General features: G+C 42.8%; 1 protein-coding gene across 4 annotated transcripts in view; it reads left to right on the forward strand.

Moving 5' to 3' along the window:
- LOC135509244 (tripartite motif-containing protein 44-like) overlaps positions 1 to 25659 on the forward strand; it is an 80081-nt gene that overhangs the window by 469 nt on the left and 53953 nt on the right. For all 4 annotated transcript variants that reach the window (XM_064929736.1, XM_064929737.1, XM_064929738.1 and 1 more), the window contains exons 2-3: positions 472 to 1124; positions 17196 to 17273. In XM_064929736.1, coding sequence (XP_064785808.1) covers positions 519 to 1124; positions 17196 to 17273 — 684 coding nt within the window. In that variant the 5' untranslated portion in view covers positions 472 to 518. The remainder of the gene's footprint in view (positions 1 to 471; positions 1125 to 17195; positions 17274 to 25659) is intronic.

A 25659-nucleotide genomic window follows, 5' to 3' on the forward strand; every position in this document is an offset into this window, starting at 1 on the left:
TACTTTTGTATGCAGCTCAGGCCCTGCTGTGTGTGTCAGGCAGGCAGCGTGGGTAGCCTCCATTCTTAAAATGCTCTCCCGTAGAGTGAAATAAATTAAAGGGGGACGGAGAAAAGAGAAAAACAAAATTATTGAAGCGTTAAATGGTCTGGCCCTGATACTGGACAGGAAGAGGAGGAGCTTGGAGAGAAAGAGAGTGTGTATGCATTAGATAATGCAGGTATGCACTCTCACCAGTTGCATTAGATAATGCAAGTTTGCACTCTCACTAGTTGTGTGTGTATCTACATTGTGTGTATGTGGGGAAAAGTATGCAAACAAAGAGGGGTGTGTTTGCAGACAAAAGCAGTAAACTTTGGCAGGTACAGTACCTTTGAAAGGGATGTTTTTGTTTTCCCTCTGACAGTAGTCCCTACATCTTGTTTATACCTATTTATATACCCTGTCCTCTACTACTCATCTCTCCCGCAGGGTGTCCTTCACTTACCCCCCTACTCACCCTACTCAGACCCACTACAATGACAGACGAAAGGGAACCCTGGAGAGGAAGTGGAGGACCTGATGAGGACGAGCTACCGCAGATGGATGGGTCATGTGATGCATGTGAGCCTGATGAGGCCCAGCCGGCGACCCAGGTGTGTCACACCTGCAGCTTCGCCTTCTGCCCTGCCCATGCCGAGAAACACGCCTGCAGCACACGACACCAGCTGATGCCCTACGGCCAGGAAGTGTTGCAGCCACAGTCCAAACGGCTGGGCAGGGACAGATACATAAGGGAGGGGGCAGGGGAGGAAAGGGTACAGGGAATGAGGCCTGCGGCAGAGCCAGGGGTGATGGAAACTGGGGCATGCGGTGGGGCTGGGATACAAGAGAACGGTGTGTGTGGAGGAGAGAGAGACCAGGGGAAGGGGAAGGTTGATGATGAAGAGGCAGTGGCGGCTCTAGAGGGGGTTAGTAAGGGGGACGCAGTGACAGTGGAGAGGCTGCGCTGTCAGGAGCATGGCCAGGAGGGCACTCTCTATTGCAAGGCTGATGAGAAGGTCATCTGTGTGGTGTGTGCCGTGCAGGGGGAACACCGCGAACATGAGATCGTCACCCTGCGCGAGGCCTACGTCTGGCAGAAGGTGAGTTGCACATCCTTCACGCATTCAGTGTCTTCAGAAAGTATTCATAACACTTTACTTTATTCAACATTTTGTTGAATTAAAAATGAATATAAAAAAATCTCACCCATCTACACACAATAACCTATAATGATGAAGAGAAAACATGTTTTTAGATTTTGTTTGGAAATTTAGTGAAATTAAAATGCAGAAATATCTCATTTACATAAGTATTCACACACCTTTGCTATGACACAGCATATTGAGCTCAGGTGCATCCAATTTCCTTTGATCATCCCTGAGACGTCATTGCAACTTGATTGGCCAATTATATAAGGTCCCACAATTGACAGTGCATTTCAGAACGAAAACTATACCATGAAGTCCAATTGGAATTGTGATGAGGCATATATCTGGGGAAGGGTACAATTTGCACAATTTCTAGAGTGTTGAAAGTTTCCAAGAGCACAGTGAAAAATATCCCCAGGCTCTGCCTAGAGCTGGCCTTCCGACCAAACTGAGCAACCGGGCAAGAAGGACCTTGGTCAGGGAGGTGACCACCAACTCAATGACCACTCTGACAGAACTACAGTTCTGTTCAATTCCTGGGCTGAGATGTGAGTATCTGCCAGAAGGACAACAGTCTCTACGTCACGCCACTTCACCAGTTATCCGAGTTGGTACAGCCACCCTGTTTCTTTACGCATCGCGCCGACAGAAACAAACATCTCTCTGGTAAGAAGAAGGGCGGGGGTGTATGCCTTATGATTAACAAGTCATGGTGTGATCATAACAACATACAGGAACTCAAGTCATTTTGTTCACCTTAACTAGAATTCCTTACAATAAAATGCCGACCGCATTATCTACCACGAGAATTCTCTTCGATTATAATCACAATCGTGAATACCCCCCCCAAGCAGACACATCAACCGCCCTGAAAGAACTTCAATGGACTCTATGTAAACTGGAAACCATATATCCTGAGGCTGCATTTATTGTAGCTGGGGATTTTAACAAAGCTAATCTGAAAACAAGGCTCCCTAAATTTTAGCAGCATTTCGAATGCGCGAGCTGGGCTGGCAGTTTTCTGGATCATTGCTACTTCCGCGATGCATACAAAGCTCGCCCTCCTTAGCAAATCTGACTATGACTCCATGCTCCCTCCCTTATGTGGCAGTGTCTACAGTCAATCACGGATTACAAAAAGAAAACCAGCCCCGCTGCGGACACCGATGTCTTGCTCCCAGACAAATTAAGCTACTTATTTGCTCGCTCGAGGACAATACAGTGCCACTGACACGGCCCGCTAACAAAACCTGCTGGCTCTCCTTCACCGCGGCCAACGTGAGTAAAACATTTAAACGTGTTAAACCGAGGAAGGCTGCCGGCCGGGACGGCAACCCTAGCCACGTCCTCAGAGCATGTGCAGACCAGCTGGCTGGTGTGTTTACGGACATATTCATTCAATCCCAATCCCAGTCCCTCACATGCTTCAAGAGGGCCACCATTGTTCCTGTTCCCAAGGAAGCTAAGTTAACTGAGCTAGACGACTATCGCCCTGTAGCACTCACTTCCGTCATCATGAAGTGCTTGAGAGACAAGGATCATAAAACCTCCACCGAGCCTCCCGAGTGGCGCAGTGATCTAAGGCACTGCATTGCATCTGTGCCACCAGAGATTCTGGGTTCGAGCCCAGGCTCTGTCGCAACCGGCCGCGACCGGGAGACCCATGGGGCTGCGCACAATTGACCCAGCGTCGTTCCTGGTAAGGGAGGGTTTGGCCAGCAGGGATATCTTTGTATCATCACGCACTATCGACTCCTGAGGCGAGCCAGTGTACTGTGTTTCCTCCGACACATTGGTGCGGCTTCCGGGTTGGATGTGTCAAGAAGCATTGCTGCTTGGTTGGGTCGTGTTTTGGTGGACGCATGGCGCTTGGCCTTTGCCTTTCTCGAGTCCGTACGGGAGTTGCAGCGAGACAAGAAGACTGTAACTACTACCAATTGGAAACCACAAAATTGGGGGGTAAAAAAATAAATAAAAATATCACCTCCACCCTACCTGATACCCTAGACCCACTCCAATTTGCTTACCGCCCCAATAGGTGCACACTGCCCTAACCCATCTGGACAAGAGGAATGCCTATTGCTGTTCATTGATTACAGCTCAGCATTTAACCCTCCAAACTCATTATTAAGCTGGGAATCTGGGACTGAGAGACTGAAAAACTGAAAAACACTTTCTATCTCAAGGCCATCAGACTGTTTAACAGCCATCACTAACATTGAGTGGCTGCTGCCGACATAGTGACTCAAATCTCTAGCCTCTTTAGTAATGAAACATTTATTACATTCAATTTATCACTAGTCACTTTAAACAATGCCATGTTATATAATGTTTACATACCCTACATTACTCATCTCATATGTATATGCATATGTATACAGATTGCTAAGATCTGGCCGCAAGCTGATAGGTCTGCTGTTAGAAACAGTAAAGGCAGCTTTACCACTCTTGGGTAGCGAAATTACTTTTGCTTCCCTCCAGGCCTGCGGACAAAAACGTTCCTCTAGGCTTAGATTAACAAAATGACCGATAGGAGTCAGCTACCATCCTCAATAGCTTTACATCTACATTTTCAATTCCAGGAGGTTTGTCATTATTGATTGATAACAAAACATTTTTCCACCTCTCCCCACTAACTTTACAAAATTCTAACTTGCAATGCTTTTCTTTCATTATTCATCTTTTATGCTTGAGTACAATGGCTCACTGTTCGTTGTTGGCATTTCCTGCCTAAGTTTGCCCACTTTGCCAATGAAATAATCATTAAAAAAATTGGCAACATCAAATGCTATTGTGATGAATAAGCCATGTGATCCAATGAAAGGTGGAGTTGAATGTCTTCCAGCCCGTAGTTTAAATTAAAGATTTTTTGATGTAATTTATCTTTGCTTCATAATACAGTTTCTTCTTCTTTTTGTTGAGTGTCGTCTTCATTTCTCAAGTTGCAGTAAGCCAGTCAGCCAGTCTTATTAGCCACTCCTTTCAACTATACAGATTTTCAATTCATCATCACTCCATGGAGCCTTAACAGTTCTGAAAGTCAGTTTCTTAAAATGTGCATGTTTATCAATAATTTGAAGAAGCAATTTCATAAATTCATCAAGTGCAGGGTCTGGATGCTCCTGATTAATCACATCAGACCGACAAATATTTTTAACATCATCCACATAAAAGTCTCAGTAAAATCTGTTGTGTGATCTCTTATACTGTACACTATTTTATGCCCAGCTTTTGGAACTTTGGCTTTCTTAGATATAACCACTATTGTGATCACTGCATCCAATGGGTATACTACAGCTTTGGAACAAAGTTCTAAAGTATTAGTAAAAATGTGGATGATCTTGTTCCTGTAGTGTTTGTAAACACTCTGGTAGGTTGATTAATAACCTGAACCAGAATAAAGGCACTTGTTACAGTAAGAAGCTTCCTCTTGAGTGGACAGCTTGATGAAAAGAAAAGGCTTTAGATGTGCCAAGTGAAGCTGGAACCACAACACTTAAAAAACACTTTACATGAGATCTTGGTGGCGAATCGCATCTCTGCATGTCTGGCAGACATATCAGTGTGGATGACGGATCACCACCTCAAGCTGAACCTCGGCAAGACGGAGCTGCTCTTCCTCCCGGGGAAGGACTGCCCATTCCATGATCTCGCCATCACGGTTGACAACTCCATTGTGTCCTCCTCCCAGAGCGCTAAGAACCTTGGCGTGATCCTGGACAACACCCTGTCGTTCTCAACTAACATCAAGGCGGTGGCCCGTTCCTGTAGGTTCATGCTCTACAACATCCGCAGAGTACGACCCTGCCTCACACAGGAAGCGGCGCAGGTCCTAATCCAGGCACTTGTCATCTCCCGTCTGGATTACTGCAACTCGCTGTTGGCTGGGCTCCCTGCCTGTGCCATTAAACCCCTACAACTCATCCAGAACGCCGCAGCCCGTCTGGTGTTCAACCTTCCCAAGTTCTCTCACGTCACCCCGCTCCTCCGCTCTCTCCACTGGCTTCCAGTTGAAGCTCGCATCCGCTACAAGACCATGGTGCTTGCCTACGGAGCTGTGAGGGGAACGGCACCGCAGTACCTCCAGGCTCTGATCAGGCCCTACACCCAAACAAGGGCACTGCGTTCATCCACCTCTGGCCTGCTCGCCTCCCTACCACTGAGGAAGTACAGTTCCCGCTCAGCCCGGTCAAAACTGTTCGCTGCTCTGGCCCCCCAATGGTGGAACAAACTCCCTCACGACGCCAGGACAGCGGAGTCAATCACCACCTTCCGGAGACACCTGAAACCCCACCTCTTTAAGGAATACCTAGGATAGGATAAAGTAATCCTTCTCACCCCCCCTTAAATGATTTAGATGCACTATTGTAAAGTGGCTGTTCCACTGGATGTCAGAAGGTGAATTCACCAATTTGTAAGTCGCTCTGGATAAGAGCGTCTGCCAAATGACTTAAATGTAATGTAAATGTAAATCTTCTCTACGCATTAGAAGCATATGGCTCTGAATACATACAGCGATATTCTTGTTTTGCTACTGCTGTATTATCTAATTAATTATCTGAGTATCAGAAATAGCTAATATATTAATGTTATCTGATGTTAGCAAGTTATTGATTTCATTAACCTTATTTCTAAGGTTACATATATTCATATGGGCTATTTTCATCCCTTTCCTGGGTAGCTGATCAGGGATAGACCTAATATGGAACAGAGCGTTCCGTGTTCAACACAGAAGTGCAGTGCATGGGTATGGGTATCAATACTTTCTGAAGGCACTAACATACCTATAAGCAGTCCCACCGTTTATAACATAGACATAAGCACAGTCCCACCATGTATGACATAGATATAAGCACATTCCCACCATATATAACATATAAGAACAGTCATGGCATAAGAGATGAAACAAAATAGTTCTAAACTTACATTCCATTGTAAAGGGAGTGAGATATCTAAGCCACCTCTGTCCTTGAGTAGCTGAACTGCAAAGGTATTCTTCATGGTGAGAGAGCATACAGCACAGTGACACAGCCTGTATGTGACTCATTCTGTGCCCTCTACTGTGTATGATCTACATAACATCACGATACATCCCCTACAGTATAGGAGAAATTATACAATCAATATTGTTTATGTATCTGTAATATCAAATGATAGTAGTACACTAATAGAGCTGAGGAATCTCAAATGATAGTAGTACACTAATAGAGCTGAATATCAAATGATAGTAGTACACTAATAGAGCTGAGGCACTCATACAGCACTTCAAGTCAACACACTAGGGCTTTAGAAGAGTAGAGCAAAGTAAATCCATATGTTTAACACATAATGATGTCATGTATTAATAATAATAATTTAAAAAATAATAATAATGAATGCCATCATGGGACAGCTACAATGACATCATGACAAATCCTCCCAATTATCCAGCCCTATTATGAATGTGTTTGGAATATATTCCAGTGTCCGTTTGGCTAGGGATCAATTCCTTCCTGCGTCATGGCTTCCTTTCCAGATGGCTTTTTAATGCAGAAGTTTTACAGCCCGTCCCCTCCCGTCCCGTGACTCACCGACTAACTAACTGCTCTCTGTGGGCAGAGGAGATATCATGGAGCGAGATTGACACATCATCATCTTGACTACGGAGGGAGTAGAGATGACATTAGCAACGTGAATGTCCCACCCACCTGAGGAACTGTCTTTTTCAGCCATCTATTTCCTGCGTTTGAGTTATGCAAAATCCACTTGTCACGTCTTGCTGGATTGATTGCTTTCATTTTACTCCTGCGACTCTTTCATACTCTTGCTTGTGTCTGTCGTTTTTTCCCATTAACGTTCTAACCGCGGACATTTTTGTAATGACCTGTCAAACACAACCCGGCAATGGCTGAAATGGGCTCAATGGAATACATAGGCGGTGTTCGAATTTCTTTATTTTCTTTATTTATTTCAACAGGGTGCCCTGCATTTTACACATTCTACAGAATACAAACGACAGTTAAAATACAAAATACAATCATAGATTTCATCTACATCTCTCAGCTTCCAGATTCTTCTATCAATACTCTAAACTGTCTGAGCGGCACCAGAACATCCAATTTCAATGAGATCTGCATATTTTTCCAGCAGTTGGGCACATTAAAACAAAAACCGGATCTACCCAATTCGGTGCAGACCCGAGGAACCTCAATAGTTAACCAACCCTGCAAACATGTTTTGTAACTCATGTATTCATACTTCAACAACAAAGTGAGGTATGTTGGAAGCTTGTGCAGTAGAGCTTTGTGAATAAAGAGGGAGTAATGAAGTGCCCTACGTGAATTTATAATGAGGACCAGCCAACCTTTTGATACAGGATGCAGAGGTGTGTATTAAAACTGTCACCCGTGATAAAGTGAAGGGTGTTATGGTAGACGGCATCCAAAGGTTTAAGAGTAGAGGCTGCTGCAATCTGATAAATGGAATCACCATAGACAAGAACTGACAGGAAGGTTGACTGTACGATCTGCTTCCTGCTATTTAGGGAGAGACAAGATCTATTTCTAAAAAAAGAAGCCCACTTTAAATCTTAGCTTTTTAACTAGCTTATCTGTATGTTTTTTAAACATTAGGTCTTGTCAATCCAAATACATATATATTTGTGGTTGGGAACCTGATCAATGGGAGAACCATCCAATTAATAAATATGTAGTCCATCTGAAACGTTCGCCATAGTTCTGAAAAGGACAATGTGTATTTAGTCTTGCCTGCATTATGTACAGTGCCTTGCGAAAGTATTCGGCCCCCTTGAACTTTGCGACCTTTTGCCACATTTCAGGCTTCAAACATAAAGATATAAAACTGTATTTTTTGTGAAGAATCAACAACAAGTGGGACACAATCATGAAGTGGAACGACATTTATTGGATATTTCAAACTTTTTTAACAAATCAAAAACTGAAAAATTGGGCGTGCAAAATTATTCAGCCCCTTGACTTTCAGTGCAGCAAACTCTCTCCAGAAGTTCAGTGAGGATCTCTGAATGATCCAATGTTGACCTAAATGACTAATGATGATAAATACAATCCACCTGTGTGTAATCAAGTCTCCGTATAAATGCACCTGCACTGTGATAGTCTCAGAGGTCCGTTAAAAGCGCAGAGAGCATCATGAAGAACAAGGAACACACCAGGCAGGTCCGAGATACTGTTGTGAAGAAGTTTAAAGCCGGATTTGGATACAAAAAGATTTCCCAAGGAGCACTGTGCAAGCAATAATATTGAAATTCTATAACTGTCTGCTCCCCCGTTTGTTCCCTGTGTCAGCATTAATGTAGTTGTGTGTTCATGTCCAGACGCTATCCTGTCTTGTTCCATGTCAGTTGCTATTAAATGTTCACTCCCTGTACCTGCTTCTCGTCTACCAACAAGTATTAAACCAACCAGAGCTTTCTGTAAGGTAATAAGGTCAGACTGCAGCTCTAACATAGCCTGGTCAACAGTTGGGGCAATGATATACATACCAGTGTCATTTGCATACAGATTAATATTACAAGTTTTAGCAAATAGACCAATATATAAGTTGTAAAGAGAGCAGGTCCCAGTACCGACCCCTGCGTTACACTTTTTGTAATATCCAGGCAACTAGACGTAACACCATCAGAGATCACACATTGAGTCCTGTCTGACAGATCATTTTCAAACCACTTGCAAGAAAATGAAAGGTGGATCGGCGATGCCGACCGCCGAACGCCGCCCGAACAAGGAGAGGGTCCGACTTCGGTGGAAGTCGTGACAGCAGCACAATTATTTTTATGATCCACGCAATTTAACACATCATGTAAAACAAGTGTAGCAGCTGAAACTGTGCTATGTCCAGGTCTAAAACCAGATTGGTGCACATTACAAATAGAGTGAGAAGTTATGTCTTAGCTAGACAGGGAAAGTTAGTTATGGATTCTAAAACTTTGTAAATGCAAGATAATTTGTTAATTGGACGGTAGTTATCTAAGTCAGAAGGATCAGCAGTATGACGATAATTTATGATTGGGGTTACCTAAGCGGGACTTGGTGTTGATAAATCAATGTCTCAGCACAACCTTGAAATGTGAGGACAGGGTGCAGACACCAAGATCATTTGGATGAACCCTATCCTTTCTGTAAAACATCTTCTGTTTCCAAAAGGTGTCAACAGAGCTACAGTAGAATCGTAGCCAGTAATGTAGTGCCAGCAACCTGCTGAATCTTTTGCTGCCATGACTCAGATAATTGGATGTTTATTGGAGTCTTTCAGAGTTCCAATCAGTTCTATAAAATCCAGTTTCAGACATTCCAAGCTAGCCATCCTAATGTAATTAAATCCCACATGGATTATGACAGCGACAGCCCCTATGTTCTGTCGTAAAATGGTAGGAAGCAGCCTAGTAATGTACTGTACCCAAGCCTCAGGATAACAAAACGTTTTTGCCTGAGGAACCAAGATGTTTCTCACCATAGAGCTGCCGATTACAACGTAGAAAAACCCTATTGTGGCTGATTGAGGAGCCAGTGCGTCAGACACCCTCGAGGTCTGGTGATCCGAGTCCATGGAAGAATCCGATGCAGAATCACCCTGGGAAGGAGTCAGGATAGCTGGAACATCCAAAGCCAGGAGGGCAAAGCTGTTCAACAACTGGATTTGGGTCAGCCTTCCCAATGCCAAAGAAGCCCCACTCACCACAGGCTGCTTCCCTCCATTAGCTCTACGACAGGTGGCGCGCTTCCATGGATTGGCAGTAGGGATGGTGACAGTATCATTCACTAAATCATTCACTGCCCTTGACCAGCACAAAAACATCCTGTGGCGTTTCTGCATTAGCATCGAACAGCCCCCGTGATATGCAACTTTTCAGGGAAGTTAGGAAAAAATATACACATGAAAGCTAAGGCTAGCTTTTTCATGCAGAAATTTGCATCCTGTAGCACAAACTCTAAAAAGTTCTGGGACACTGTAAAGTTCATGGAAAATAAGAGCACCTCCTCCCAACTGCCCACTACCCTGAGGCTAGGAAACACTGTTACCACGGATAAATCCACAAAAATTGAGAATTTCAGTAAGCATTTTTCTATGGCTGGCCATGCTTTCTACCTGGCTACCTCTACCCCGGTCAACAACCCTGTGCTCCCCACAGCAACTCGCCCAAGCCTCCCCCACTTCTCCTTCACCAAAATCCAGATAGCTGATATTCTGAAGGAGCTGCAAAATCTGAACCTCTACAAATCAGCTGGGCTAGACAATCTAGACCCTCTGTTTCTAAAATGATCTGCAGACCCCTATTACTAGCCTGTTCAACCTCTCTTTCGAATCCTCTGAGATTCCCAAAGATTGGAAAGCTGCCCTCTTCAAAGGGGGAGACACAAACTGCTACTGACCTATATCTATTCTACACTTCCTTCCTAAGGTCTTTGAAAGCCATGTAAACAAATGGATTACCAACCATTTCGAATCTCACCGTACCTTCTCCGCTACGGAATCTGGTTTCAGAGCTGGTCATGGGTGCACCTCAGCCACGGTCAAGGTCCTAAATGATATCATAACCACCATCAATAAGAGACATTACTGTGCAGCCGTATTCATCGACCTGGCTAAGGCTTTCGACTCTGTCAATCACAACATTCTTATTGGCAGACTCAACAGCCTTGGTTTCTCAAATGATTTCCTTACCTGGTTCACCAACTACTTCTCTGACAGAGTTCAGTATGTCAAATCGGAGGGCCTGTTGTCTGGACCTCTAGCAGTCTCTATGGGGGTGCCACAGGGTTCAATTCTCGGGCCGACTCTCTTCTCTGTATACATCATTGATGTTGCTCTTGCTGCTGGTGATTCTTTGATCCACCTCTACGCAGACGACACAATCTGTATACCGCTAGCCCTTCTTTGGACACTGTGTTAACTAACCTCCAGATGAGCTTCAATGCCATACAACTCTCCTGTGGTGGCCTCCAATTGCTCTTAAATGCAAGTAAAACTAAATGAATGCTCTTCAATCAATCGCTGCCTGCACCTGACCGCCCATCCAGCATCACTACTCTGGACGGTTCTGACTTAGAATATGTGGACAACTACAAATACCTAGGTGTCTGGTTAGACTGTAAACTCTCCTTCCAGACTCACATTAAACATCTCCATTCCAAAATTAAATCTAGAATCGGCTTCCTATTTCGCAACAAAGCATCCTTCACTCATGCTGCCAAACATACCCTAAAACTGATCATCCTACCAATCCTCATCTTCGGAGACGTCATCTATAAAATAGCCTCCAACACTCTACTCAGCAATTTGGATGCAGTCTATTACAGTGCCATCCGTTTTGTCACCAAAGCCCCATATACTGCGACCTGTATGCTCTCGTTGGCTGGCCCTCGCTTCATACTCATCGCCAAACCCACTGACTCCAGGTCATCTACAAGTCTATACTAGGTAAAGCCCCGCCTTATCTCAGCTCACTTGTCAATATTGCAGCACCCACCCGTAGCTCGCGCTCCAGCAGGTATATCTCACTGGTCACCCCCAAAGCCAAGTCTTCCTTTGCAAAAATCTCTGAAGCTGGGGACTCTTACCTCCCTCACTAGCTGTCACGACTTCTGCCGAAGTTGGCTCCCCTGCCTGTTCGGGCGGTGCTCGGCGGTCGTCGTCACCGTCCTACTCGCCGCTACAGATCCCTTTTTTGTTTGTCTGTTGGTTTTGTCTTATTAGTTTCGCCTGTGTGTATTTTGGTTTAATTAGCTTCCCTATATGTGGTAGTTTGACCCGCCCTTGTTTTGTGCGGGATTGCCTTTTGTTACGTGTGTACATATTAGGTCGTGGTGTATTTTGTTTTCTATACTGGACACCCTGTGGCTTTGGGTTGTCTGGTATAGTGTCCTGCACCCTGTATGTTATTGGGCTTATCAGTTTGGTGTGCAATAGTAAAGCACTTTACTCCGTTACTCTCTCTCTGCGTCTGACACCTAGTCCCGCGTGACACTAGCTTTAAGCTCCAGCCGTCAGCGCAGCTCACAGATCACTGCACCTGTACATAGCTCATCGGTAAATAGCCCATCCAATCTACCTCATCCCGATACTGTATTTATTTATTTATCTTGCTCCTTTGCACCCCAGTATCTCTTCTTGCACATTCATCTTCTGCAGATCCTACCATTCCAGTGTTTAATTGCTAGATTGTAATTCCATTGCCACCATGGTCTATGTATTGCCTTACCTCTCTTATCCTACCTCATTTGCACATGCTGTTTATAGACTTTTTCTACTGTATTATTGATTGTATGTTTGTTTATTCCACGTCTAACTCTGTGTTGTTGTATGTCGAACTACTTTGCTTTATCTTCGTCAGGCCACAGTTGCAAATGAGAACTTGTTCTCAACAAGCCTAAATCCATCAGAAGCTATGGTCCTGCTCCATTTTTTATTGAAGTGGGAGACTTCTTCTGGGAGGGGTCCCTGGAAGGCATTGGCCATTCACTCAAAGAGAGTTGACATGGTGGTGATACTCTCAGCACATCGTAATGGTGTCCAGTCTGGGGAGTAGACAAGGAGAAGGTAGGCAGGAGTACTTTCCCCAATAGATTGTGTAAATTCTTAATGTGTTTGCTAAGAGTAGCCACTTCTTCTCTATAGTCGTCTGCTAGTAAACAATTGTGGCATTGGAACTCTGGTTGTTCCACATCGTCCCGGAAGACAGCGTAGTAAATACAGCTCCTGCAGCGTAGAAATATTTCTCTTTCCAGTCAAAGAGTGGGTGTTTCTCAGGGTCAATGACTACCCATACTCTTGTCCTAAATAGTGTCCCATTTGAGGATGAGAAAATAAATCATGTTTTTAAAATTGAGTATACTTTAAATTCTCGCATGTCATACTCATTTTGGCTTTGACCACAGCTGATCAATTAGATATGGGGATGCGCTACCGTAATCAACGAATAGTGGGAAACAACGCAATTACACATGACATATTCTCAGTATGCGAAAATAGAATGTTTAATAGTATGCAACATTTCGAAAATTAATGCCAGGATGTTATACTCTTTCCAGCTCTTCATCTAGTAGAATTACATGCACACTTTTCCACAATGCATTGGAAGAGGTGGGCTGTGAGTGATGGGCCCTAGTTCTCTTCAAGTAGCCAACAACAAAACTAGGCTACTTAATTGGGAAGATGCCTGAAGCTTCTGTGTTGGTGTTCAAATGTAGGCTAAGTTATTTTTGTTCTCCTTAAAATGATCACAAGTATTGTGTTGTAGGCTACATATTTGAGATTGTAAGTGTGTTTTATTTAATTTTTTACTCAAAGTGGATTTCTGTTTTCTCACAGTGTGTATTGGTCTCTTCGTCAGAGCTTTTAGTCTTGTCGTCTATGTCAAACAGAAAGCCTATTTTATTTCAAATCTGAATTATTTTAGATAAATCGCTATAAATCTATGTCAGTGGCTGCGATGTAGAGTTCAGCCAGGAGTTGACGGACAGTCGGAAAAGTGAATGAAATGGTAGGCGGGACATCCCAGCTTCAAGTGGTTTCAGATTTCACATCTTATGTCACACAGTCTCAGAAATAACACTGCGTTCATGGGAACCAGGGCTATCACTCAATGCAAAACATTTCAATCTATAAATGAAAATGTCAGTTGGAACCGGTACCAGTCCCCTAAACAGAGGACCTTACATCTAAGCTAATATGAGATGAAAGGACAGCTCCTAACGAGTTAAGGAAGCCAAGCTAGAGCTCTGTGAGACTTTCACATCAACGGGGGCTGATGTTTTGACCAAGAGAGGCCTTTACAAAATATGCTCTAATACAAATATGTATTTTACAATTATAAGGAAGGTGAAATCTTGTAGATCATCATTTTATAATTTGATTATGCTATATTTAGAAAGCTTATAAGTAAATTCAAGCCATATTCATAGTTTTGTTGAATAGGAAATACATCATACTGTACATCATATTTGTACTGTGTACTTGAACTTATGTCCTTAAAAGTGACTACACCTCAGCAATTTATAAAACATTTTACCAGAAAGGTGAGAAAGCAACCTTTCTTTGAGTATGCAACATTACTAGTTATTGTTTATGGCCCTTTCATGATAAATTATAACTTTTGTGCCGATTATGGGGATTATACCGATTTACATTTTCAATCCCATTGAACTGTTTAATGAGGCAGTCTAGACAGTGCAGGTAGTCCTAGACAGTGCAGGTAGTCCTAGACAGTGCAGGTAGTCCTAGACAGTGCAGGTAGTCCTAGACAGAGCAGGTAGCCCTAGACAGTGCAGGTAGTCCTAGACAGTGCAGGTAGTCCTAGACAGTGCAGGTAGTCCTAGACAGTGCAGGTAGTCCTAGACAGAGCAGGTAGTCCTAGACAGTGCAGGTAGTCCTAGACAGTGCAGGTAGTCCTAGACAGTGCAGGTAGTCCTAGACAGTGCAGGTAGTCCTAGACAGAGCAGGTAGTCCTAGACAGTGCAGGTAGTCCTAGACAGTGCAGGTAGTCCTAGACAGTGCAGGTAGTCCTAGACAGTGCAGGTAGTCCTAGACAGTGCAGGTAGTCCTAGACAGAGCAGGTAGTCCTAGACAGTGCAGGTAGTCCTAGACAGTGCAGGTAGTCCTAGACAGTGCAGGTAGTCCTAGACAGAGCAGGTAGTCCTAGACAGTGCAGGTAGTCCTAGACAGTGCAGGTAGTCCTAGACAGTGCAGGTAGTCCTAGACAGAGCAAGTGTTGGTGGTTGCAGCCCTGTTCCACCCGTTTATGTTACTTTTTTAATATATTCAAATTAACCCACTTTATTTATGCTAACTAGGCACATATACTGTTCTATATTCTAACACAACATATTGTAACAAATACCTGATACCATGAGAAGATTTATATATGAGTGCATTAATAATAAGTAAAATTTGACAATACATTGAATACATTAATTTTCATCATAATCCCTGAACTCCATTAATTATTTGTCTGTGCCAGCAAAATGTTTTATGTGCAATAATTCGTTCAATATCTGAAGGATTTAAAACATTCTAAAACTTTGAAGTATCTTCATCCATTGTCCAACTGTTGCGTTTTCAGAATTGTTTTTCAAATCTTTTAACAATTTTGATGACAGTTAAGGACATTATCACTGCCACATTTACACTCCGACATACATTATCAGGAAATGATCATGACATTAGCAGGATATTATCAAGACATTAGTAGGACATTATCAAGACTTTTTCATTAAATTATCATGATATTAGCAGGGTATTATCAGGACAATGATGATTAAGTACAAAATTGTATCCACTCACTACTGTCAGTCGCTCTGGATAAGAGCATCTGCTAAATTACAATTTAAAAAATATATACACTGCTCAAAAAAATAAAGGGAACACTAAAATAACACATCCTAGATCTGAATGAATGAAATATTCTTATTAAACACTTTTTTCTTTACATAGTTGAATGTGCTGACAACAAAATCACAAAAAAATTATCAATGGAAATCAAATTTATCAACCCATGGAGGTCTGTATTTGGAGTCACACTCAAAATTAAAGTTGAAAACCACACTACAGGCTGATCCAACTTTGATGTAATGTCCTTAAAACAAGTCAAAATTAGGCTCAGTAGTGTGTGTGGCCACGTGCCTGTATGACCTCCCTACGCCTGGGCATGCTCCTGATGAGGTGGCGGATGGTCTCCTGAGGGATCTCCTCCCAGACCTGCACTAAAACATGATGTCCCAGATGTGCTCAATTGGATTCAGGTCTGGGGAACGGGCGAGCCAGTCCATAGCATCAATGCCTTCCTCTTGCAGGAACTGCTGACACACTCCAGCCACATGAGATCTAGCATTGTCTTGCATTAGGAGAAACCCAGGGCCAACCGTACCAGCATATGGTCTCACAAGGGGTCTGAGGATCTCATCTCGGTACCTAATGGCAGTCAGGCTACCTGAGGAGGGCTGTGCGGCCCCCCCCAAAAGAAATGCCACCCCACACCATGACTGACCCACCACCAAACCGGTCATGCTGGAGGATGTTGCAGGCAGCAGAACGTTCTCCACGGCGTCTCCAGACAGGCGCCAGTGGCGAATTTGCCAATCTTGGTGTTCTCTGGCAAATGCCAAACGTCCTGCACGGTGTTGGGTTGTAAGCACAACCCCCACCTGTGGATGTCGGGCCCTCATACCACCCTCATGGAGTCTGTTTCTGACCGTTTGAGCAGACACATGCACATTTGTGGCCTGCTGGAGGTCATTTTGCAGGGCTCTGGCATTGCTCCTCCTGCTCCTCCTTGCACAAAGGCGGAGGTAGCGGTCCTGCTGCTGGGTTGTTGCCCTCCTATGGCCTCCTCCACATCTCCTGATGTACTGGCCTGTCTCCTGGTAGCGCCTCCATGCTCTGGACACTACGCTGACAGACACAGCAAACCTTCTTGCCACAGTTCGCATTGATGTGCCATCCTGGATGAGCTGCACTACCTGAGCCACTTGTGTGGGTTGTAGACTCCGTCTCATGCTACCACTAGAGTGAAAGCACCGCCAGCATTCAAAAGTGACCAAAATATCAGCCAGGAAGCATAGGAACTGAGAAGTGGTCTGTGGTCACCACCTGCAGAACCACTCCTTTATTGGGGGTGTCTTGCTAATTGCCTATAATTTCAACCTGCTGTCTATTCCATTTGCACAACAGCATGTGAAATTTATTGTCAATCAGTGTTGCTTCCTAAGTGGACAGTTTGATTTCACAGAAGTGTGATTGACTTGGAGTTACATTGTGTTGTTTAAGTGTTCCCTTTATTTTTTTGAGCAGTATATACAGTATATATATATATATATATCGAATTAACACATTATCATTGTAGTACCAATTAGTCATGAATCAAGTGTGATAATAATTGTCAGAATTTTTCCTCTGAGGAATATTTAGAATGATAAAAGACTAAGCTGAGGAGTGATGGAATTTTACAAATTTAAAAACCAACTTCATATGGCTTGACTGTGTCTCTGTGGTGTCTTTTTTCTCCTCCAGAGCAGGGAGGGTTACGACCTGCTGGGCTGCACACAGAACATGGCTGACCACATCAAGCCCAAGTGGACCAACCCTGAGGTCAGTACAACAAAACTGTTCCAAGTAACATTCCAATATGGCCGATGGTGTTTCTACCTCGGAACATTGCTTTGAACGAGAACATCTGATGATGATTCCTTTCCTTCAAATTCTATAACAACGAATCCCGTCAGTGGCAGTATGACATATCAGTCTATTGTGAGCTAAAGATGGATTACACAGAGATTACATCCTAAATGAGACTGAGGGGGTATACATGGGAGCCAATTATTCCCATCTATTCACTGTGTTCCTTTCACTGGGAGGGCTTCCATTTGGCTCCCTGTCTAAGAACCTAGAGATTTATGACATCACCACCTAAATCTGTCTTCATCTCCTCCCAGACACACATACATGGCTCTGTTGAGCAGGACTATAGACAAGATATCGTCACAACATCCTTGTTTACTGCTGAGACACAGTACAAGGTCCTGTATTGCTTTCATACAGTGCTAGTGATTGTAGGTCTCCCTCTAGGTAGTTTATTGTTTAGTGAAGTTATTGAACATGCATGTTTGACATGGAGTAGGTTATTTGGCAGGGGTCCTGTTAATAGAGTGTTATTAGTAGAAAGCTGTTATCCCTCTCGGGAAGCTACCTCAGGTAGACCAATTTAAAACACACAACAACTGAAATAGACTCACTATTCCAGGTCGACCTTGGAAAGGATAGCTGTAATTCCTGCCCAGATAGGTTAGTGTGGGGACACAGTCACTGGAAATCAAATGGTGTGCGTGTGTGCAGGTCTGGGAGTTAGGTCAGTGCTAACCAGCCAGGTCTAATTTATTTACCATAAACAGTGTTGTACCTGGCCTCCCAGCGAACCCTGCAGGCCTAACGCTCTGCTGTGTCGTTACATAACTCTGTCTCCCGCTGAGAGCTGACCTGCAGCTATGCACCATAATCTAGCAGGTTCATTTGAACACCCTTTGAAAAGGTAATACTCTTATGGGCAGCCCCAGCCCCGGCAATTTATCATACTGAAATATCAACGCTGCCCCCAGGCCTTCCTGCTGCCCCCAGGCCTTCCTGGACCTTTTGTCTTCTGTACTATCACCAGAGAGGTGTGGCGTGTTCAGGAAAATCCACTTCCCTCCATATTCACAGGCTGACCTGTCAGGAACCATTAGGTGGATTTGTCGCTGTGTCCTCTCCACGCTCTCAAATGTCACAGCTTCTTCTTGCGCGCGCGTGCTTGCGTGTGTGTCTATGTGTCTGTCTCTGAGAGCAGGTAACAAACAGTGTGTTAACCGGGGGGATCAAGGCAGCAGGTAGTCAGCATATTTACCTCTGTCTCATATTTTATTTACTGTTTCCTCTGCATAATGCAGTCAGTGGCACAATGCCTGCTGGGGTGGAGCTGCTGGCTGCTTCTCGCTCGCTCGCTTCAGACATGGCCCATATTAGGAGCACCGAACACACACAAACACACCTTCCTGCTCCTACCCTTTTCCCTGCTTCAGAAAATCTAGAAAAGTACACATTGAAGCTGTCACAGTGATGCAAGGAACAGACAGATATGCATGGGACAAACTAAACTGTTGGCCTATTTCTTTCTTTCTCCTGCTCTTTCAATCTTTCTCTCTCTCTCTGCCTCTCCCTCTCTTTGTCCTTCTCTCTCTCCTTTCACAGCATTATAATTTAATTTCTGTATGTATCATTGCCCAGGAGCTCACTGTACCTGACTTTCCTTCACAACCGTGAAAGGCGCAGGGCATTGAAACTCCTGCCGTTAGAATGCCATAGGCCCTCTCTTTCCCTCCCTTGCTTTCCCCATTTTTACATTACTTTAGAGTTAAAAAGGGTGAAAGTAAACAGCAGCAGTGCGTGAGTAAAATCACTGGGGAGCCAAGACAGAAAAAAAGCCAATCTACAACCTATGTGTTGTGATAATTGCCTTGTTTGCTCTATATCCTGTTAGTTTGTATGCCTTGCGACCGTGATATATAGGCCTTACGCCAAGACAATAAGAAGACACAGTGGCAGAATAAATTCAACCACACCTTTGTTTCATCACAAAACCGGAGAGTAACCTCTGTCAATGTACCAAACAGTTACATGACCTACAGCATGGTCAAGCAAGTTAATGTTTCTGACATTTCCGGACTACTAAACAACTATTGTTAGAACCACGGGACGTTACCGCAAGTCGCAAAGAAACCAGGAGCTGCCTTGACTATGCCAGCCCCATTTTCAACCTCACAATCATTAAATCACCTAAAAGATACCAAAAACAATTTAGTCCAATCAATGGAAGCTAACTATGATGTGGCTGTCCATGGTTCTGATTTCTGTGTGTGTGTGTGTGTGTGTGTGTGTGTGTGTGTGTGTGCACGTGCGTGCGTGCGTGTGGTGGAAAAACATGTTGACTCACCCTACTTGTATAGAAACGACAATGCCATCCTCCGCTCGTTCATGTTGACAAAACGGTCTATGACTCTGTCATACAGTACATGCTTTTATTTTTTGTTGTCCTAGGCTACCTGGCTAAAATTCTTGCTCCCAAACTTAAATTTCTTTCATGGACAACAATGCGCCAGGCCAGTTAGTAAACATTAACCTATTACATCTAGCTACATTTTTTTACCATCCTCTCATGCCAGGGGCACAATTTAAGAATTTATGGTTGGATCAGAATCAGATTTTTCTTTGTACTCAATGTGATGTGATTGGAGTGAAGCCAAATCCAAACTGGCTTTCCTTGACACTTTTTTTGGGGTTCGCCAGGACCATTCACAGTTGAGCTCACTTAGTTTAGCTCAACGCTGATTTGCTATTTATACTTTTTTTATCAAGGGAGGCAAAGTGCTCGCTGGCTTCCCTTGCATTCAATGCTATGGGTGGCAACAATGTCATATTACTTTTGACCAGACGGCATCAGATAGATGATTTACACATACAGAGAGTGGCAATTTCTCGCTCGCTTGGATGCTTTCTTCAGTGAGATACATTCAGCCTCTTGTGAATTGAAGGAAAATGATGAAACACAGTCAATTGTTTGGGGAAGTCTGGCTTCCCTTGGCATCCATGAATACACGCCACTGAAAGTAAATAAAACATGTTAGCTCTCCTCTGTTGAGTTAGTGGAGAATTCTGAAAATGTGATTGCTGGCAGAGAAATGCAGATAACGAACAGAGCGAGAGTGCAGAATGGGGCTTTGGATCTCCCTGGAAAAGTGTTCATTTGGAGTGGGGCCATTGTTGCCAGAGGGAGGGACTGACCGTTCAAAGTCATTTGCTCCTAATGTTCCATTAATGCTTTTTAGCCCTTTTAAAAACATTACACAGATCCTGAGACTGGGGGTGAGCACCAGCAGGACATATATGGGAGGAAATGACCTTCACAGAAAGTTTCATAACAAGTGTACACAGAGATGCGCAGTATGTATTTTAAATGTGCATTTCAGTTACTTCTGAGTATTATATAATTTGTATTACGCTGGGCTGAACTACACTCTAATGTATTTTGTAACAAGATACTTTCCAGAACTCTAATTAGTATTTTCAAAATACCAAATACTTTTCTATACCACTTGTTTTATAGTGGTTCACCATTTGTTGGCCCCCTTTCACTTTGCATTGGTATCAGAAGTCTGATGTCACTATGTTGTGTTATTCTTTTTGTTTTATTTTATTTCACCTTTATTTTACCAGGTAGGCCAGTTGAGAAGAAGTTCTCATTTACAACTGCCACCTGGCCTAGATGAAGTAAAGCAGTGTGACAAAAACAACAGCACAGAGTTACACATGGAATAAACAAACGTACAGTCAATAACACAATAGAAAAATCTATATACAGTGTTTGCAAATGTAGAAGGCAATAAATAGGCCATAGTGGCGAAATAATTACAATTTAGCATTAACACTGGAGTGATAGATGTGCAGATGATGATGTGCAAGTAGAGATACTTAGGTGCAAAAAAACTAAAAAACAATATGGGGATGGGGTAGTTGGGTGGGTGGGCTATTTACAGATGGGCTGTGTACAGGTGCAGTGATCAGTAAGCTGCGTCTGCTAAATTGACTTAATGCGTATGTAAAAATGGACAATCACAAAGCACGCAGAGTATTATTCTTATGAGCTCCGCCCTGAAACAAGGTTTTGCCTAGAAGGGATATAGCTTTTGCAAAAATGTACTTTTCTTGGCAGCTTTAGGGGAATTTACGCAGCAGGTTAGGAGAATTAGGTTAAGCTGTATCTCATCTAGACATGACCCTGAAACAAGGCCAATAAAAATACCCAGTGTGCTTTGTAGTTCATTTTGGTATGTTCATTTTCACATATACTTTAACGTTTTGGTCATTTAGCAGACACTCTTATCCAGAGTGAATTACAATGCAACCAAGGTTGATAAACAACAACATATTGCAGTCATGGCAAGTAAAACATTTCTGTAGCCGTTACTGAGAATGTTGCTTCTAGGGCCGGCTACTTGAAAATGTATTCCTATATTTTAAAATACATATATTTTAATTAAATACATTTCAAAATACAAGTATTTTGTCTTTTTTTTGTTGTTGAATTTTACCCCCTTTTTTTCTCCCCAATTTTGTGGTATGCAATTGTTAGTAGCTACTATCTTGTCTCATCACTACAACTCCCGTACGGGCTCGGGAGAGGCGAAGGTTGAAAGTCATGCGTCCTCCGATACACAACTGGAATTTTATGAATAATGACTAAACAATATCTACATTTTAAATAGAACTATAACTAATGAAACTTATGCTCTGTTTTATTATATCTGATTAGTAATATTAATTCATAAGGAAGGGATTGTGTAAACACATACAGGCTTTAGCTGTTTTGGAGCTAAGTAGGTAATGTTTCCCTGTTTCTTATAAATGACATGATTAGCTGGTTGTGACTTTTGCTTTGGTCTATTTCTTAGTGTTGGCTCTGTTAGCATTCTCTATCAGTACTAATCGGTAGCACCACGTTCTGAATCTCCAACCCCAAAGGAGCCACTGTCCGTTGTCAATTTCATTGGAGTGTACACTGTATAGACTTCTGCAGTCATGTGCACAGCACCCTCTCTCTCATGACCAATGTTTAAGAAATTTGCTATATTTAGTCAAACACAGATCACAACTCTTCTCTGTAACATGTTGATACCAAAGAGCCGTTCCGTCTTTAACATTTTGATACCAAACAATCGATGTCTGTCTTCGTGTAGCCTCAGAGGCACAGTGGCCCAATGCACACACACTTGCCAGTGCCCTCTCTATCTCTTTCACTCCCCCCTCCCCTTGTTGAGCCCTGTACCCTCTCTCTCTCTCTCTCCGGTGGCCCCAGTTGGAGGTCTCAGTCTGCTCCAGTGTAAATTAAGATTAGCACGCATGGCTGCTTCCCCTCTCACTATCAGGACTACCAGGGAGAGAGGTCCAAGGGCAGAGGGCCATGTTCCATAAACAGAGGGCCAGTGCTAGGAGCGCGCACCATCCCCTCTGGTGCAGGAGTTGTAGGGACCCAGCAGCAGAGGGCATGGGGGTTCACTGGAGGCCCTGGAAGATAGTAGAGGTGGTGAGAAAATGTGTCACCGTGTCAGAATGATGACATGTACACAGTAAATTTGAGATCGGAATTTCACCACAGTGTTAAATTTGAAAACTTTCTTAGAAAGTATATTTGACCATCTCAAATAGTTTTAAACTAATAGTTTTCTGAGTGTTGATAAACTTACACGGGTGTAACATATTCCGACTTTAATTACAGGAGAAGTTAAATTTTCTACAACCAGATCTCTATTTTTTATGTAAATGGTATGTTATGGAAGGGTCCTTTTTTTGTGATTTCACATTTTTGAGAAACCTTGTTATGTAGCATGGGGTCCTGAAAAACATGAACAAAGGCTCCCAAAACACCCAAATACGTCATTTTAGAAACAGCAAAGCTCTCAGTATAGTGATGCAGGTCTTTAGATGTTGTACACATTAAATTGTGTCATTCCAAACTTTATCTGCAATGTTATATTCCGTTTTGCTCGACTCAAGCCGATTCCCCTATCCAGCTTCTCCATTCTCCATGTATGCCTGCTGCTACAGGTAACTACCAAATAAAGGAAACACCAACATGTCTTAATAGTGTGTTGGGCGTCCACGAGCTGCCAGAACAGCTTCAGTACACCATGGCATAGATTTTACAAGTGTGTGAAAGCACCCCGTGATTTCAATATACAAAAAGGACCCTTCTATAACATGCCAATTACATACATTACATTTGTTTTTAGAAAACACCTCTCCTGTATCACTTCATTAGAGCTGATGCTGTTACACTTTCTCAGTGTTAGGGAATTAGTAACTCGTTTTGGGTTGTTGTTTTAACACTAAGGTGTAAAGCCTTATTTCCATATTTATCTCTCAGGATGCCTTTTGAGTGAATTTTAGAGGTACCAGTACCACCCACGACTGTGTTTGCTAGTGACAGAGACATGATTGTTGCATTTGATGGCTTTCAGTCTTGTAGCCATCAACAAGTCAATATTTTATCATAAAAATTGAATTATTTATGGCTATACATTACTTTGTTTTACAATACCATACTTTAACAGACTCGTTTTAACCTAACACACCGGTCTGAATCTCCTTGTTTGCAGGCCACATTGGCAAGTCATATTCTTCTGGCTTGCAAAATGGTATATCATTCTTATTGGAATCCAGCCACAGATAGTATAGCCAACAATTGTGCCTTTTTTCACACACAACTCAGTTAGAATGGGTGCGAAGGTAGACAAGATTATTATATGAGACTACGTAAACAATCTAAATGGGAACAACCATCTCAATAACGATGAAATAAGTTCAGCCACTTACAGATTGGAATAGTTTAGAAAAAGTTTGGATACACCTACCCATTCAAGAGTTTGTCTTTATTTTTACTATTTTCTACATTGTAGAATAATTAGAATAATTGTGAAGACATCAAAACTATGAAATAACAAATATGGAATCATGTCGTAACCAAAAATGTATTTTAGATTTTAGATTCTTCAAAGTAGGCAACCTTTGCCTTGATGACAGCTTTGCACACTCTTGGCATTCTCTCAACCAGCTTCATCTGGAATGGTTTTCCAACAGTCTTGAAAGAGTTCCCATATATGCTGAGCACTTGTTGGCTGCTTTTACTTCACTCTGCGGTCCAAATCATCCCAAACCATCTCAATTGTGTTGAGCCCGGGTGATTGTGGAGACCAGGTCATCTGATGCAGCACTTCATCACTCTCCTTCTTAATCAAAGAGTCGTTACACAGCCTTGATGTGTGTTGTGTCATTTTCCTGTTGAAAAACAAATGGAAGTCCAACTAAGCGCAAACCAGATGGGATGGCATATCACTGCAGAATGCTGTCGTAGCCATGCTGGTTAAGTATGCCTTGAATTCTAAATAAATAACAGACCGTGTCACCAGAAAAGCACCCCCACATCATCACACCTCCTCCTATATGCCTCACAATGGGAACCACGCACGCGGAGGTCATCCGTTCACCAACTCTGCGTCTCACAAAGACAGCAGTTGGAACCAGAAATCTAAAATGTGGACTCATCAGACCAAATAACATATTTCCAATGGTCTAATGTCCATTGCTCATGTTTCTTGGCCCAAGCAAGACTCTTCTTATTATTGGTGTCCTTTAGTAGGGGTTTCTTTGCAGCAAATCGACCATGAAGGCCTGAATCACGCAGTCTCCCCTGAACAGCTGATGTTGAGGTGTGTCTGTTACTTGAACTCTGTGTAGCATTTATTTGGGCTGCAATTTCTGAGGCTAGTAACTCTAATGAACTTATCCTCTGTAGCAGAGGTAACTCTGGATTTTTCTTTCTTGTGGCGGTCCTCATGAGAGCCAGTTTCATCATAGCGCTTGATGGTTTTTGTGACTGCACTTGAAGAAACTTTAAAAGTTCTTGAAATTTACTGAATTGACTGACTTTCTTATCTTAATGTAATGATGGGGGCTTATTTGAGCTGTTATTGCCATGATATGGACTTGGTATTTTACCAAATAGGGCTATTTTCTGTATACCACCCCTACCTTGTCACAACACAACTGATTGGCTCAAATGTATTACGAAGGAAAGAAATTCCACAAATTAACTTGTAACAAGGCACACCTGTTTATTGAAATGCATTCCAGAATGACTACCTCATGAAGCTGGTTGAGAGAATGCCAAGAGTGTGCAAAGCTCTCATCAAGGCGACTTTGAAGAATCTCAAATATAAAATGCATTTTGATTTGTTTAACACTTTTTTGGTTACTACATGTTTCCATCTGTGTTATTTCATAGTTTGGATGTCTTCACTTTTATTCTACAATGCAAAAAATAGTAAAAATAAAGAAAAACCTTGGAATGAGTAGTTGCGTCCAAACTTTTGACTGGTAGTGTATATTTCAA

The sequence above is a fragment of the Oncorhynchus masou genome, chromosome 22, assembly GCF_036934945.1.
Source record: "Oncorhynchus masou masou isolate Uvic2021 chromosome 22, UVic_Omas_1.1, whole genome shotgun sequence".
Classification (NCBI taxonomy): domain Eukaryota; kingdom Metazoa; phylum Chordata; class Actinopteri; order Salmoniformes; family Salmonidae; genus Oncorhynchus; species Oncorhynchus masou.